This window comes from Physeter macrocephalus, chromosome 5, assembly GCF_002837175.3.
Source record: "Physeter macrocephalus isolate SW-GA chromosome 5, ASM283717v5, whole genome shotgun sequence".
Lineage (NCBI taxonomy): Eukaryota > Metazoa > Chordata > Mammalia > Artiodactyla > Physeteridae > Physeter > Physeter macrocephalus.
The window spans coordinates 91,274,722-91,291,033 of record NC_041218.1 but is presented as its reverse complement, the minus strand read 5'-3'; the positions used below and the strand labels follow the sequence as shown (position 1 = coordinate 91,291,033).

The 16,312-nt window shown below is 47.8% G+C and overlaps 1 protein-coding gene across 1 annotated transcript in view; it reads left to right on the top strand.

The window, feature by feature from the left end:
• The window catches only part of ATXN7L1 (ataxin 7 like 1), a 248,697-nt gene extending 236,708 nt beyond the window's left edge, over nt 1-11,989 (top strand). The window contains exons 10-12 of the mRNA XM_007111542.4: nt 2,991-3,939; nt 6,729-6,803; nt 8,449-11,989. Coding sequence (XP_007111604.1) covers nt 2,991-3,939; nt 6,729-6,803; nt 8,449-8,490 — 1,066 coding nt within the window. The 3' untranslated portion in view covers nt 8,491-11,989. The remainder of the gene's footprint in view (nt 1-2,990; nt 3,940-6,728; nt 6,804-8,448) is intronic.
• The last annotated feature ends 4,323 nt before the right edge of the window (nt 11,990-16,312 follow it).

The window sequence follows — 16,312 nt, the reverse complement described above, 5'->3', positions numbered from 1 at the left end:
GGGTCCCCCAGCATGGCAGCCAGCTCCGGTGACTCTGCAGCTCTGTGCTCTCCTGTGTTGTGGAAGTGTAAATCCCGGGCACGTGGAAGGAATGTGTTGATCTGTATTTCGCTGCCTGGTGTCCTGTCAGCTCAAGTCCATATTCCTTTCCTCCTCAGGCACAGAAACCCGAGCCACAGGGCATCAGGTCCCTCCCCCCTTTTCAGGACTTGCCTAACCAATCTGCTGTCACTGAGCAACATTGGGGCTGCCTGGGTGTCAACTCTGGAGAGCGTAGCACCCCGCTGCCCTCTCAACCTCACTGCCCAAACCCCAGGCCCCGACGGGCCCGAACCTGGAGGGATGGCAGCCGATGGGGGCGTGGAAGACATTAGGAAGAAAAGGAACGGCCAAGACTCTTTTTTCTTTAACAAGCATTTAACTCTGCATCAGGAGACGCCAACACAGTATTCTCTTTCAGCCAGGTCAGCATCTGGATCTCCATGCCAGCTGGCAGGGGAGGATGGGCACTGTAATTTATTCGCATCTGTGGGCTTTTGTATGGGACTTCCCTAGGCCAGGGTGCAAAGCTTCAGCTGGGACACAGCCCGCCAAGCTGAAATCCACTGCCATTTGGCACCTGGAAAAGCACATTAACTGTCTAGCGTGGGGGGAAGGGGTCCCCGGGGACAGTGAGCTGCCACATGCCCCTCTCCCTGCTTCTCCCCTACCCCTTCTCCCCTCCTGACTCTGCTGTCCATTAAAGATGAGTGGAGAGAGGAAGGAAAGAGGTAGAGAGTGTGCAGAAAAAGAGCACCCACCCCAGTGCCGAGGGTCAGCCAGGGCACGCTGAGGACTTCAGCTCTGCCGGTCAGCGCAAGCTGAAACCTGAATGTGTACTCTCTCTAACGGGAAAATAGCAAATCAGGACACGCAGAGTAGATCCCATTTCAGGTCATTGATTGGGATCCTCTCTAAATGAGCCATCTGGTATTTGTAAATAACTTTTTATTACAAGTCACTGCCAGACCTCCGCCCATATGGACTCCTATCCATACTGTAGCTGGTACAAAACGAGTGAAGGAGAGACTTGAGTGGGATATGCCTAGAGAATCCCAGGAATCAGTAGCCAGTGGAGACGGTGCGGTGTGCTGACACCACACGCTCTGAGAAATGGGCCCTGGTGCTCTTAGGAAGGGGTTGTGCGGTGCCAGACAGTTCTAAGGGCGTGTTTAGACCTTTCCGATCTGATTAATGGGAGTCCTTGCCTGGCATGCATAGTTATGTCGCTGCTGAGAAGTCACCTGCTCACCCATCCACCACCCACCCATCCATCCATTCATTCAGTCATTCATTCATTGCAACAAGTACTACTCATGGAGCCCCAGTTTAGCGTTGACAGGATCTTTTACCCTCTTTAGGTTCGAGAGAAAATAGATTTTCAAACACCGTCACAGCCACAGTGGGTTTGGCAGTATTTTTCTCCTATATTTGATCTCCTCAGTCTGATGTTTTCAAGGACACTGCGCTTATATATTCAAGGCTTCCTCTGGATTCCACCCTAGAGGTGGAAGCCATGGGCTTCACCAAATTTCAGGCAGAAAACTGCATCCTCAAAGCGAGCAGGGCTAGGAGAGGCATTTCCTCCTCAGCGGGGCCTCTTTCCAGCGCTCCCTGCCTCGTCCCGATGCTGCGGCTAGGAGGGTGGCCTCCAAGGAGAGAAGGGAGGCCCCATTTCACACCTGCCCACCTTCAAGAGCTGTTTTCCGAGAAGCAGAGCTCGTTCCTAATTTCTGCGGAGCCCAGCTACACGGAACCTGGTTTCCAGCAGAAACAGGGAGTGGGGAGCAAGGTGAGAAACAGGAAAGAACCAGTTTGAAAACATTCACCTGGCTCCTGAGGTCAGTATCCTCTCCTGAAAAGTCAGGCACATGGTGACCCGGAGGCCCCTGTGCTTCTCTCAGGCCCCAGAGTAGCAGCAACATGGCTCCAAGCCATGGTTTGGAAGTAGAAGCTGTTTCCAGCACACGTCAAAAGACGGAGTTTGCGGGGAGGCCCCCAGAGTAACCCACCACCTGGGGCTGGCCTGGGCTCCACGGAGTGTGAGGCAGGGAGCTTGCTCCCAGGTGCCCCCAGCTTTCAGGAAGACCTCCGCCCCATTCAGATGCTCTCCTGCGCTTATCATCCGAGCAAGCTAGAAATCCCTGATCCCCTTCCCTGAATCCAGGAGGGTCCCTGTACCCTTCCCCCTTCCTAACAGAGGGACAGGAAGACCTGCTGAAGGGCAGCCATACCCCAAAGATAGCTCCTGAGTGATCGCTGAGGCAGGGTGAGGTGAAGGGGGAAACAAACAGAGCCAACAGCCGGGAGCTAACGTGGAAGTGCCTCTCTACAGGGTAACCCAGAGGCTGCAGGCAGCGAGGGCAGGGGTACTCTGGCCTGTGAGGAGAGAGTTGACTCCCAGATCTCCTCCCGTCAACAGCAGGGTGGGGAGGCAGGGCACAGGAGGTGTGGGAGGCCCTGAGGGACAGGGGCTGCAGGGGCGCAGGGGACGCTCTGGCCCACGTGTGCAGGTGGCCAAGCCCCGTCCTCACGCATCTTACTTCAAGCCAGGACCTGAGTGTGAAATGACCCCTTCTCATTAAAAATCACCTTCATCACTGCCAGGGGAGAAAAAAACAGAGGGGGATACTGCTGGGGAAGTTTCTATTCTAAATAACATTCGCCTTTTATTCATGAACCCAAATCAGCCATTATCCAGTAGCCAAGCATGGAGAAAAGGATCTGAAAACCTGAAAGTGATTAAAACTAGGTTGCTGGATGTTGCAATGGGGGGAACCATAGGGAAGGGCCATAATTCAGATTTTGCCATCCTTCAAGGCTTCATTTTCCATTGTCTGGTTCCGCCAGGGTTTTCTCTGTAGCCCTGATGCTCACACGTAGTCGAGCTTCTGGGAGCAATGCCAAACCTGTTTCTCACTGTTTCTCTTTCACTCTTCTCTCATGTTTAGGAAGATCCCTCCTGCGGCAGATAGCCCCATGCCCTCGCCAGCAGCCCACATCACCACCCCTGTTCCAGCATCCGTTTTACAGCCTTTCAGCAACCCCAGTGCTGTGTATCTTCCTTCAGCTCCCATCAGCTCGAGACTCACCTCTTCTTACATAATGACATCAGCCATGCTCTCAAATGCAGCTTTTGTGACATCGCCGGACCCGAGCGCCCTCATGTCACACACCACAGCTTTCCCTCATGTGGCCGCAACCCTCAGCATCATGGACTCAACCTTCAAGGCCCCATCCGCCGTGTCCCCGATACCGGCTGTCATCCCTTCCCCATCTCACAAGCCATCCAAAACCAAAACCAGCAAATCCTCAAAAGTCAAAGACCTGTCCACCCGTAGCGACGAGTCTCCAAGTAACAAAAAGAGGAAGCCGCAGTCTTCGACTTCCGCCTCTTCCTCCTCCTCCTCCTCCTTATCCCTGCAGACATCCCTCTCGTCCCCATTATCAGGGCCCCACAAAAAGAACTGTGTTTTGAATGCCAGTTCAGCTTTGAACTCCTATCAGGCAGCCCCTCCCTATAACAGTCTGTCTGTGCACAACTCAAACAACGGGGTGAGCCCACTCAGTGCCAAACTGGAGCCCTCAGGACGGACCTCGCTGCCCGGCGGCCCTACGGACCTAGTGAGACACGTGGGCTCGGGGGGCGGCAGCAGTGACTCCTGTCCCCTCTCTGTGCCCTCCCTTGCAGGGGACCTCTCTCTGGCCTCACACAATGCCGTGTCTTCTCTGCCCCTCTCTTTTGACAAATCAGAAGGAAAAAAGCGTAAGAACTCAAGTTCTAGTAGCAAAGCCTGTAAAATCACTAAAATGCCTGGAATGAATAGCGTTCACAGAAAGAACCCACCCAGCCTTCTTGCACCGGTGCCCGATCCTGTTAACAGCACCTCCTCTCGGCAGGTAAGGGACCCGTCCTTCCAGGAGCCTTCTGGCACCGCCCGGGGATGCTGGGAGGGGGAGCAGGGCAGCGCCCCCCGCTTAGCTGTGTGGCCCAGGCAGGTAATGCAAGCATGAGTCCCATCCCCGCTCGCGCCGTGGGCAATGCCACCCTCTGCTCTGAGAGCAATTTATCGAACAGGTACTTTCTACAGTGCCCACGCAGTAGGCGCTGTTCTGAGTCCTATATGAGCATCACCTTATTTAATCCTCACAACAACCCAGCGAGGTTGATGCAATTGTAATCACCACTTTACAGATGAGCAAACTGAGGCACAGAGAGGTTCTGAGTTCCATCACCTCACTCTATTGTATATCTGGAGTTCTGAGGACGATATCATTGAAGAGGTCTATTGCCAAGCAGTTTTATCTGATCTATTGGCATCCCCTTAGGAAGAAGCTGAGGCCCAGCCAGGTTAAATGATGACCTGGGTCCCATCTGGGGGGGTGGGAGCGCATGCTTCCGCTGACTGTTCTTCTCACTTTACCAGGCTCCCTACTCCGAAGATAACCCTTTCCTTCCTAAAGTATCAGTGCAGCTCACACCAACTGGCATAGAAGGGTTTAAGGCCACTGTACACAGAGGAGGGTGTACCGTGAGGGGAGCTGGGGGAATGGGACATGATCCAAGAAGAACACGTGTTTCTTTCCCTTGAGCCCTATCCTCATCCTCAAGTCTGGTCTTCCTCTCGAGCTGAGAAGGCTGCTTAGGAAACCCTCCCACCCGACTGTCTGTGTGTAGAGGAGGGAGCAGAGGCGGGTAGGGGGCAGCCTGGGGTCTCTTCGAGCTGAGTCTAGCGGGAGGGGCCTCCCAGGACAGCGTGCACAGATAGTAGCAGCAGCCCCAGGCCGACAGCCACAGAATTCAGTGGGCCAGCCCTGTCTGGGGATGGGGACTTTGGAGACAGGAGAGGCAGTTGTTTGAAAGATGTTTTCATGTTTTGCATCATCTTTGTGTGAGACTTGTTAAAACTTCATGAAGAGAAACTCGAGGGGGATTCACAAAACACAGGTAAACACACAAGAAACAGCAAGTTTGGATCTCAAGGGCCAGGCAAGCTGCAACCGAGGCCAAGATTGTGGCATTGGGGGATGGACATAGGTCCTCTCATCAGAGCCCAGGCACTCGCATACATCTGCAGTTCCAGGGGTGCAGGGGAGGGGACCAGCACCCACAGGGTCCCCCCGAGACTAAACTACTGGTCGGTGCCACCTCCAGGTCTCAGGATGGAGGGCAGATCCAGGGCTTCCTAAACTTGAATGTGCACATGAATCACTGGAGGGTCTCAGTAAAATGCACATTCTGAGTCAGCAGGTCTGGGGCAGGGCCTGAGCGTCTGCATTTCTAACAGGCTCCAGGCAGTGTCACCGCACTGGTGTGCGGGCCACACCCTGAGCAGCAAGGCTATAGTGTCATCCATTTTCGATGAAGTTCTAGCAGCTAACACTTACTTATGGGATGGGCTCTGTTCCAAGCACTTGATATATTCATTTAATCTTCACCTGTTGTTACGCCCATTTTACAGATGAGTAAACCGAGGCACAGGAAGGTTAAGCAATGTGCCCAAAGTCACACAGCGAGCAAATAATAGGTCTGGGATTTACACCCAAGTAATTTGGCTCTGGGGTCTGGGCTTTTCACCTCTGTGCCTCTGTATTGAGTAGATGTGCCACTGTTGATTCTTTGGTGCCAAGACCATATGAAATGTTTAGTAAGCATGATGAATTAGTCAAAAACAGTGATGAAAGGAGCAGACAAGCCTCCTTCAGAGAGTGCTCATCGGGAGGGAAATCAAAAAGAGCTGATGAATTTAATGGCTGCCTTGGGTCTAGTCAATACTGGTTCTCTAATGCAGCTGAGACCTGGGTGCTTGTCACCAGGCTGTTAAGAAAAGGCTTCGTCCAGGATCACCAGGTGTTGGGGGAACGCCTTTGGAATCTGTGCTGATTCTGTTAGGAGATTGGGAGAGGCATGGCTTGAGATTGAGAAATTCAAGGTAAACGTGCTTTGGGGACTAACTGGGGATCTATTGAATTGTATCGGGTGGTGTAAGGCCAGAATTTGCCACGGAGATATTAAACCGTACAAAAAAACAAGACTGCGAACGTAAGGCAGACGTCTTTACGCAAAGGCGAGTTGAAGTAGAGGATGGGCTCTTCATAGCAGCTGCCTGCGTAACGTACTCCGCTGAGGACCCAGCCTACCGCGAGCCCAGGTTCGATCACGAGAAAGGGGAGGAGCCCGACGGCCACGCCCCCTCGTCCCCCGGGCAGCGTCTTAGGACGGGCCCGCTCAGGCTCCCGCTGCAAGGGGAAGACCCATGCCTCTTGCCATTTTTCTTAAGAACAGCAAGGAGTGTGCCGGGAAAAGTGACTCAGAAAAAGACGCAGGCATTTATTCCCAGCTGGTCCAGGGGAGTCTGGGCTTGAGACGAGATGGGTCTGGGACTGCAGTCACATGTGGAAAAGCTGGGCCTCCTCCCGGAAACTTGCGGTCTGCGCATCTGGGAAGCGGATTAAGATTTCCCCTCCATTCCACGTTCCCTCTGGGATGAGTGGGGCGTCATCAAGGCCCTCCTGAAACATACTCATTTTCTGTGCCGTTTAAGATGGAAACACGAGTTCCACACAACGGGAGGAGAGCCAGCGAGGTACCGTGCAGCCTCCCCCTTTCCCCTGGCGACTCTTGGTATCGGTGGGTCTCTCCCATGCTGGCTCCCGTGTCTGAGTAGGGCTTCACTGGTGTCTTTCAGGTTGGGAAAAATAGCAGCCTAGCTTTGTCACAATCCAGTCCTTCAAGCATATCCAGCCCAGGACACAGCCGACAGGTAAGTTACTGGGGGGCAGAAGTCCATAGGCTCATCAGCAGGGTGGAAAGAATGTGGGCTTTGGGGTCAGACCCTGGTTCAGATCTCACGTCCAGTTAAGAAAATGGCTACCTGGCTTCTAACGCTAGGCCTTCTCCCAATTAGCTGTGCGCCCTTGGGCAAGTTACTTAATTTCTCTGTGCTTTCGTTTCCTCGCCTATAAGATGGGGATCATTGTGGCCCCTATCTCATAAGGCTTTTGTGAGGATTAAATTAATTTATAGACATAAAGCCCCTGCAAAATGCCTGAGACCTAACACAGCTATTAGCTTTTACTGTTAGCAGCTGTATGGTATTAGGCAGATTACTTCTCTGAGTCTCACGTTTTTCATCTCTTAAACGGCAGAATCGATGCCTACCTCCTAAGGTTATTACGAAAATTAAATAAGATGCTGTTGACTAAAGGGCTTTGCTCATGGCGGACATTGGTCAGCACTTTCTTGAGGCCTCTGGTGAGCTGTAGCTGCCATTCAGGATGTGGTTTCCATGGTGGGACTATTCAGGGTAGGTTTAGGAGTTTTTATAAACTTGAGGTGTGAAAACAGTCAGTATAGAAGTGATTTTCTCCAGTGGATTGTGTGCACGTCTGGAGGAGGCCAGGGAGGGTAGGTGAGTAGGGTCTTGTGTGTTCTCCATGATGGGAAAAAATACATATATGGCTGTTATGTTGTCTTAGAAGTGCCACAGGTTTCGTAGATACCAAACTACAGTGTGCTTTTCTGTACTTTGGCCTTTGGAGTTTCCCCACAAATCTTGGGTAGAGTTTGGGTGAAAGTTATAGGGAACGGTTTTGTATCCTCAGATCTCCACCATTTTGAGTCACTGTGGCCCATCTGTGCCAGAGCACCTGCAGCCCCTCCTCTGGGTAGGGTCGGGGAGGGAGGGCCATCTTCCTGTTTACGGCGGGCCTCCTGCACGGGTTGCTGGGTGCACCTGGAGACTCCACTTTGACCCTTAGCAGGCACGTGTGCAGTCGCCCACAACTCCAGGCATACCTGCTGGGAACCCACAATGCTAGCCCGTCAGCCTAAATGAACAGAATAAGCCATTTGTTGAGCCCTTCCTCTGTAGGCGCCGTGCTCTGCCCCTCACATACATTACATACCTTTCAACCTTTTAACAACCTGGTCAGGTTGGGGACAAATTGGTTATCCTCATTTTATAGATGAAAATGAAGGAACTTGAACCAAGACCTGTATATCCAAAGCCTCTGTGCTTAACCCAGCACTATATTTTTTCCTTAGGTAATTCTCCATGCTGTCTGTGAGTTAGTTAGGAAAAGATAGACTAAAAAACAAAAACAGAAAAACAAAGACAGATCAATTATCCCGGTCCTCCCTCCTGGAGAGGAGCTCCATGAAGCCACAGGATTTGCCCCCCTTGCTTTCCTTCATAGCTAGGATCTTTGGGCCCACCTTCCATTTACAGAGTTCTTTACTTCCATCACCTCATTTGCTCATCACAGCTGGCTTTTGCCGAATGCAGGAGGTGGGGTGGTATCCTCTTGGTTATAGATGAGGAAACTGAGACTCCCTTCTTGAATTCTTGTGGGTAATCCCAAATGTATGTTTTGGAAACAAGCTTTTTCTTTTCTTTTCTTTCCTAGAAGACCACAAACAGAACGGGCAGGATAAGGACTCTTCCATAACAAGACTATGAAGCCACTTCCAAACCAATGCCTGGCCGTGGGACCTCACCCCAGGAGGCCAAGGCCAGGGGAGGGAGGGGTGTGGGCAGTGGGGAAGAGTCTGTTTCCTGTGCCCTACCTGTGGCTCTGGCCTTTCTTCTTCTTTTTTTAATTGACCGATTTTTAGTTTTGAGGAAAAAGAAAAAGGCAAAAAGAACGTGAATTTGAGATTTACAGAAAACAATACCAGTGTTTTGTTTCCGTTCTTTAAGTTGCCACGTGTATACCTTCTTCCAAGTTTGGGGTCCCTCCTCTAGCTTCTGATGCTGCTACTGCATCATTTTGCTCCGGCCACAAGAGCAGACATTGTAGAATGTCCGTCCCTGGTTGGCATCGTCTGGAACCCTTGAACTTGAGCATGCGCAGTGCTCCTTTCCTTGCCCTCTCCCATCCTTCCCTTCTATCCCCTCCTACCTGCCACTCTCTGGGTCCCCACTGACCACCAGAGGTGCGGGCTCTCAAAAGCTCCCTCTAGACAGCGTGCTGCATCGGGGGACGGTTATGGGGGAGCAGCCCGTGTTTGGCGAGCAGAGAGCTGGAGGGTGGGCGAGTGCCCGCATCAGGTTTCTAGGACGCACCAGCACAGAGGAGCGAGATGCAAAGTTGAGAACGGCAGCCGTTTAATGATGGGGCTTACTCAGTACCACTGTCCAGCTGTGCAGCTCGGAGAGGATGTCCTGGGTTAGGGACAGAGGCAGGAATGGATGGACCTGGGAGGTGGCAGGAAGAAGGGCCTGGGGGTAGGAGAAGATATCCTCAAAAGATGGTAGGAACTGGGTGACTGATCATCTGAGCGTGTTAGGAATCCATGCTGCAAAATCCCTTCCAGGGCACCGTGTACGAGGGCGCAAAGCTGGGCGAGTCACAGGGGGAGGAATCCCAGGGAAAAGGGCACAAGACCTCAGGAAGAGGCACAGTGCCCACCGCTGTGGAAGGTCTCAAGCTGCCCTCCGGGGCGCTGCCAGAGGAGAAAAAGCAGAGCCGGAAGGAAAGGCCTGAGGGAAAGCTGCCATGGAGGGTTCATTGCCAAATGGCTGGTGATTGGTGAGAGTAATAACTAGCATTGCCCAGCCACCTCCATGCCCTGGGCCAGAGGGCCCCGTGGACTCAGCACACCCATAGATCAGCTCATGCTAGGTTGTCAGAGGCCACCACTCCGATACAGCCAACCCAGGAAGGAGTGGTAAGGCCACTGCTTATGGAGAAGAGCCATTTGGAAGATCCAGAAGGGAGAAGCTGGAGGCCTGCAGCTATAAAACTGTTCACACTGGAGTTTTGAAAGAAACCAATACCATAAGCTCTAATTGGGAATCATAGTCAAGAAAGGAATTCACCATATAAAATATGTGTTCTGTGCTATGAATCATGTAACTTTGTATACAGTATAATGGCAGAGATACCAGGAGGTTTTGCTTCATCCCTAAGTCAGAAATGAATGCCAGTTTTGCAGCTGGACATAAACCCTCACCCCCACCCTGAAGTTTTCCTTTTCTTTCCCATTTCCCCCAAGCCCAAGGATCAGACTACTGTTAAATTTCACCGTATGATTGGATTTTGCAAAGACGGGAGGCAAACGGAGTGATTTGCATCAATGGAATTGCACTGACAGTGTTTCTTAATAGGATTACTAAAATTTTTAATATAAAATGAAGATTTTTTTAAAAATCAGGAGTTGATATTAGGTACTAGGACATTAGTTCGGATGATTTCATTTTTATTTCTACAGTGTTAAAAGTGCACTTATATGCTGGTTTATTTCCATCTTGGGAAAAAGAGACTGCAAATTGAAGGGAAGATTGTTACTTTTTCTTTTTTTTAAAAAAAAAGGTTAAGGCAGATTTTAAGACTTATAAATGTTTAAGAAATTATAAACAAGGTTAGACCCTTTGAAAAAAAAGTTTAGAAGATATTCTTAAAGTAAATTTTTATAGTGTTAATTTTGTAATAATTTATGTTTTACTATATTACAGAGCTAACTGACCAGAATAGTTTCAGAAACAATATGAAACTTAGGAAAGTTGAAGCAACGTTTATATTTTTAAAATGTTCTTTGAATTATGTTTTTATTGTACATTTCTTCAGACTGAAAAGTATGTACATATCTTTGTTATTTTTGCACAATTTTCGTCTCGTTCGGTTTTAGAAGTCTGGGTTTTTTTTATAATTTATTTTGAGTTGTAATACTTGCAGGAGTAAAAACAAAAAAAATCTCAGCAACAAAATAACCCTCTGATTTATAAACTCTTACACTCAAAGAAGGAAAACAAAAGTTGAGAGATTAAGTGGCTGCTTCTGAGAAATAATGTCTCAACAGGGACTAAAGGAGCAATTCAATGGATTTTAAACATTTTAGCTCTCTACATCTTGAATTGCAAGCTGGAATAAAGAGGCTCCCCACCGAATGCTGCTTACTTGGTGAAAGACTGGCTCTGACCAAGGTGAGGACACTTCTGGAAAACTGAGCAAAAAGGGAAAACCCACGGTGTTTCTTCCTTCACAGTCACCTACAGGTTTACTTTATAATGATGTATTCAAAACTCACAGCTTGAAAAATGGAATGCAAATAAAAGGTTTTCTTTCGGTTTGTTTGAATGGAGTTCAACTGGACCAGCCTATAAAGCATTATTAGGGGGATATCGTTCGGGTACTTCTGTTCTGCACACCCCACCTAGCCCTCTCTCCCAGCCCCTTGACTGCACACACACCCCCATCTGCCTGAAGATCTCGTGACTTGTCGCCAGCCATAGAGGCTCGAAAGCTCTGGTTGTTAAAGCGTAACGCAATGCATAGACCTGTCAGCCATAAAAAAAAAAAAAAAAAAAAAAAAGCGACCTGGATAACTTGTATGCCTTCTTTTGTATCAATGTACCAATTGTAAATAATGCTGATCAACCTTTGTAGAGAATAGTTTATACAGCATATTCTATTATTGCTGATTCTCAGTGAACTCTTGTTTTAAAAAAGGAAAAAAAGAAATTTTCTATTTACACCTTCTATTTTGTTATGCTGTCGGCCCATGGCACTTTAACAAAACTCTGTGGGTTTTACGTAGCTGGTCAGTCATGGGGTATATTCAATAACTGTTGTTGCACAGACGAGAATTTGCACCTGCTCATTTGTCCTTTCCTACTACCGATTTTAGAACCTTTTCCAGAAGAATTTTGAAGAAAGCATGTCCAAACATTCTAAACAAATGCCACACTTGTGGAGTGGGTTTCTTTTCTACAATCCATATTTTGTAACACTAAGTATTTTCCTTCTTTGTCCTGCACCTTTATGTATTAGCACTATCAGATAGAATTCATTCCATGCCTGTGATATTGTAAGCAGAATAAATGTCTAAAGTAGGTGTAAATAGTAAATCCTATGGCTTACAGTTTTAAAAAGGAAAGAACAAACATGTATCTATTGATACTGCCATGGTTCAGCACCAGGCCTGGAGACATTCTCCAGTGAGCGATTGTATTTTTTTTTTTTTTTTTTTTTTGCTTTTTTTTTTTTTTTTTTTTTTTTTTTGGTAACATGGCTTTGTAAATAAAATAATTTATATGTTTGTAAAACAGTTTTTTTTTTTTTTTTTTTTTTTTTTTTTTTTTGCTTTTTTTTTTTTTTTTTTTTTTTTTTTGGTAACATGGCTTTGTAAATAAAATAATTTATATGTTTGTAAAACAGTCTTCGGGTTTTCATAAAATTTAGATTTGGGGTGTTGTTTTTTATTCTTCTGGGTGTATGTGTCCTCACCAGACGAGCATTCCTCCTAGAACCCACATTTAAGGTGTGGAAGAGAGCAAATTCATTCAACAGATATTTATGGAGCATCCCATCTGTGGCTGCCCCTGAGCTAGGCACTCTGCTCAGTGATGAGAAACAGACATAGTCCCAGCTGCTTGCCGAAGGCACCCTGGTGGGGGAGACAGTACATAAATAAACACACGATCCAATGTGTAATTACAGATTGTGACAAATTCAATGGTAGAAAGAATTGAGTTCTGTGAGAAAATAACAGGAGATACTGACGTAAAATAGGTTGGGGGTTGTGATCTGGGAGTTCCCTCTGAGGAAGTAAGCTGAAGGCAGAAAGTGTTGGGGAGATAATCCCAGGCAGAGGTGGTCCGTGGTGGGAAAAGCTTGCTAAGTTCTTGGAACCTAAGGAACATGCACTCTGGACAGAGCAGGGAAAGGGATGGACAGAAGGCATGGCAAGGTCACGGAAGGCCTCCTAGAGTTTGGATTTTTGTGCTCAATTCAGTGGGAGTCCTTCAAAGGGCTTTACATAAGGGCATGGCGTGATCTGATCTGTTGAAAGATCTCTAGCTGCTTTGTGGAGAATCCATTGGAAGTTGTTGCAAGAGACCCAGTGAGACATAGCGTTCGTGTGGTCCCGGGATGGTGACAGTAGATCTAAAAAGAAGTGAGTGGAGTCAAGATCCATTTTACATATTAAATTGACAAGACTGGTTTAGGGATTGGATGTGAGAGTAGGAGAAAGAATGACTCCCAGGTTTCTGCTAGAGCAATTGTATTAGGTGGAGATGCCATTTCTTCAGATGTGGAAAACCAGAGGAAGAACAGGGTTTGGGGAAGAGGGGGTGGCAAAAGGAATGTTTCATGAAGATTAGAAGTTCTGTTTTGCACCTGTATGTTTGCTCACGTGTGAGATTACTGTGAAACCTCTAAGCTGCTCTGTCAAGAAGGCATGGGATACACATGACTGGAGCTCTCAGCAGGTCTAAGTTGGAGGCATCAACTTGGGAATCTTTGTTATATGGATGATATTTAGAGCCACAGGTATGGATGTGATTACTAGAGAAGATGGAGAAGACGAGCAGACATTTGGAGGTTAGGGAGAAGCAGAAAAGCTTGCAAAGAACTCCAAGAGGACGCGTACACAAAGAGAAGAGAGAACCCGATAGACAGTGGTTCCCTGGAAGCAAGGACTGTAAGATGCTTCAAGCAAGAAGTCAGCTGAGTTAAGTACTGTTGCAGTATGGGAGAGAGATTGTATTTAGTCTGGGGTTCTGCAGCATGAAGGTCTTTGGTGACTGTGAACAGTCTCCTAGGGCTGTCATAACAAATTGCCACAACTTGGTGGCTTAAAACAACGTAAATTCATTCTCTCAGGGTTCTGGTGCCCAGAAGTTCAAAATCAAGCAGGGCTGCACTTGCTCAAAGGCTGTAGAGGAGAATCCTTCCCTGCCTCTTCCGGTTTCTGATGATGGCGCACATTCCTTGGCTTGTAGACTCAACCACTTCCATCTCTTCCACCTCCTTCACGTGGCCTTCTCCCCTGTTTCTCCTGGGTTTCAAGCCTCCCACAGCCTTTCTCTTATAAGGACTTAAGGCTCACCCTAAATCCTGGATTATATCCTCTCAAGATACTTAAGGTAGTTACGTCTTTTTGTGTTGAAGTGGCAGGAGAGTGAAGGAAATTCAGTTGTGTAGACAAGTCTTAAGAAGGTTAGAAGGCACAATGGAGTGTTTGGATTTTGTTCCCTTTTGTTTCTTTTGTTTTTCAAGGGAGAAGGGTCCAGATCATGATTCATATGCTGGTGAGGCTGGGACAATAGGGGAGGGAGAGGTTGATGAAACAGGAGAAAGGGGTGATTTTTTTTTTTTTTTAAAGGGAAGTTTTTGAGAAGGCAGGAGGGAGGTGAACTTGAACACATGTGGACGTATTGGCCTTTGTAGTGCGAAACAATCAACTGAGGCCTCTTACAAATTTTAAGAGTTTATCTGCACAAAAATGGGATTCAAATCAGGCAGCCCCAAACCAGAAGTGGTTAGGAGCTCCACCAACAGGAGCTGGGGTGAGACTTTTATAGAGAAAAGGTGGAAGCAAAGTAAGGTAGGTATTGATTGGCTATAGCTTAAAGCCTAGTTGGCTGTTTGTGATTGATTGTTCCCAGCAGTTTGGATTTTGTAACCTTGAGACATTTACAGACTTAGATTCTGGTTTGCTTGCATAGGCCTCTAGGGCACTAGAGCATCTCAGTCTAATGGCCTCTTTGTTTGACTAACTTAACAGTAGTCAGAAGGACACTTCCTCCAGGGAAATGGGGAAGAAAGAAGTCAGCTTGTAGAGTCACTGCTGAGAAGATGAGGGAATCCCCATCTGATGGTTTCCATTTTCTCAGTGACCGTGGGGCAAGCTGGGTGTGCCTGAGAGCTCAGAAGAAGTTTGAGAAGAGTAAAGAAAGAACTAAGTAGTTACTAACGAAACTGTATTGCCACACAGCATTGAGAGCACATATGAGATTTGTGATCAAAGCACAGTCCTGGCATGGTGAAGACGGTCTTGGAGAGTGGTTTGAGCACACCAAGGGTAGAGTGAGGCCACTTGGAGCCAACACTCTTGGGCAAACTTCGGCGAATTTCTTAGCGTTTTGCCTCAGGCCTAAGTGTAAATATTTTCACTATTGTACAGAAAAAAAAAAAAAACAGAGGAAGCAGCTTTGAAGCTTGAAGAAGCTTCAAAGCTTCACAAGAGGAAGCACATTGCACATAAACGTTTGTATAATTGGATTATCCATAGCCACAAAACGTCAGTGTGGTGCTTCTAGCAGCAAGGACATCATTTATCCCTTGGTTCTGAGCTTTGTCTGTGACTGGCCGTCCATCACTGCTCTGGCCTGGTGACTTCTAACTCCCATTTTGAAGGGAGCCTAGACATCCTATGTTTTCCCAACCTGGAACTCTGAGAAGCCTCAAAATTAGTCATAGGCTTGGAGAATCAGTGTGAAAACTGGAAGTAATATTGAAGACCCTCTTCTGCAGGTGAGGAAACTGAGATGCAGACAGGTCAAATGAGTTACCAAGAGCACACAGCTGGCTGATAGGCAAGCCTGTCCCCCCTTCAATCTGGTGCTCTTTCCATTATATTTCCCTGCCTCCTGTAGAAATAAACTCCACCTACCGACTTTTCTTCCTAAGCCCCTGTGGATATTTCCATAAAGGTATTTTATAATTCTATGTGCCTCCTAGTTGGTTTACTCAGGTCTCTAGAATTTATTTTACAATACTTCAATATTTTTCTCCTTTTGATTTTTCCACTAGGCAATAACTTCTTGCTTTCTGATCTGGTTGGAGCTATTCCAGAATATCAGGTTTAAGGTATCCATGTCGCTGAGCAAAGTTCCCAGGAATGTATTTCAATAAGTTTATTTTCTATTCATTACATCTTCATAAGCCATTCAACTAGAAAAGTCAATGAGGAAGGTGTAAAAAAACTGAACGCCTCAAACAATCAGTCCCACGCAAGTCTGAATCATTGCAAAATCACAATGGGAGCCAACAGCTCGGAGGCGCTGCATTTATTGTGACAACTGAAATCACAAATCTGATCTAAGGTCATTAACATTGGAAGGGTTCTCTTAATTTTAGAAGATTCTGGAGCTTTTCTGGATCCCTCCTTTCGCCTTTAAGTATTTCAGTAAATTTTTTTTTTTTTTTTTGCGGTACGCGGGCCTCTCACTGTTGTGGCCTCTCCCGTTGCCGAGCACAGGCTCCGGACGCGCAGGCTCAGCGGCCATGGCTCACGGGCCCAGCCGCTCCGCGGCATGTGGGATCCTCCCGGACCGGGGCACGAACCCGTGTCCCCTGCATCGGCAGGCGGACTCCCAACCGCTGCGCCACCAGGGAAGCCCCAGTAAATTTTTAATCAAAGCAGCAGCAGCATCACAAAAGCGTTCGCGTCATCAGGCACCTGAGCTAGCTGCTGTGGGTGGGGAGCTGTGAAAGTAGGAGCTTGCATGGTCTGTATTAGGGTTTTCATTTTCTCTCCACC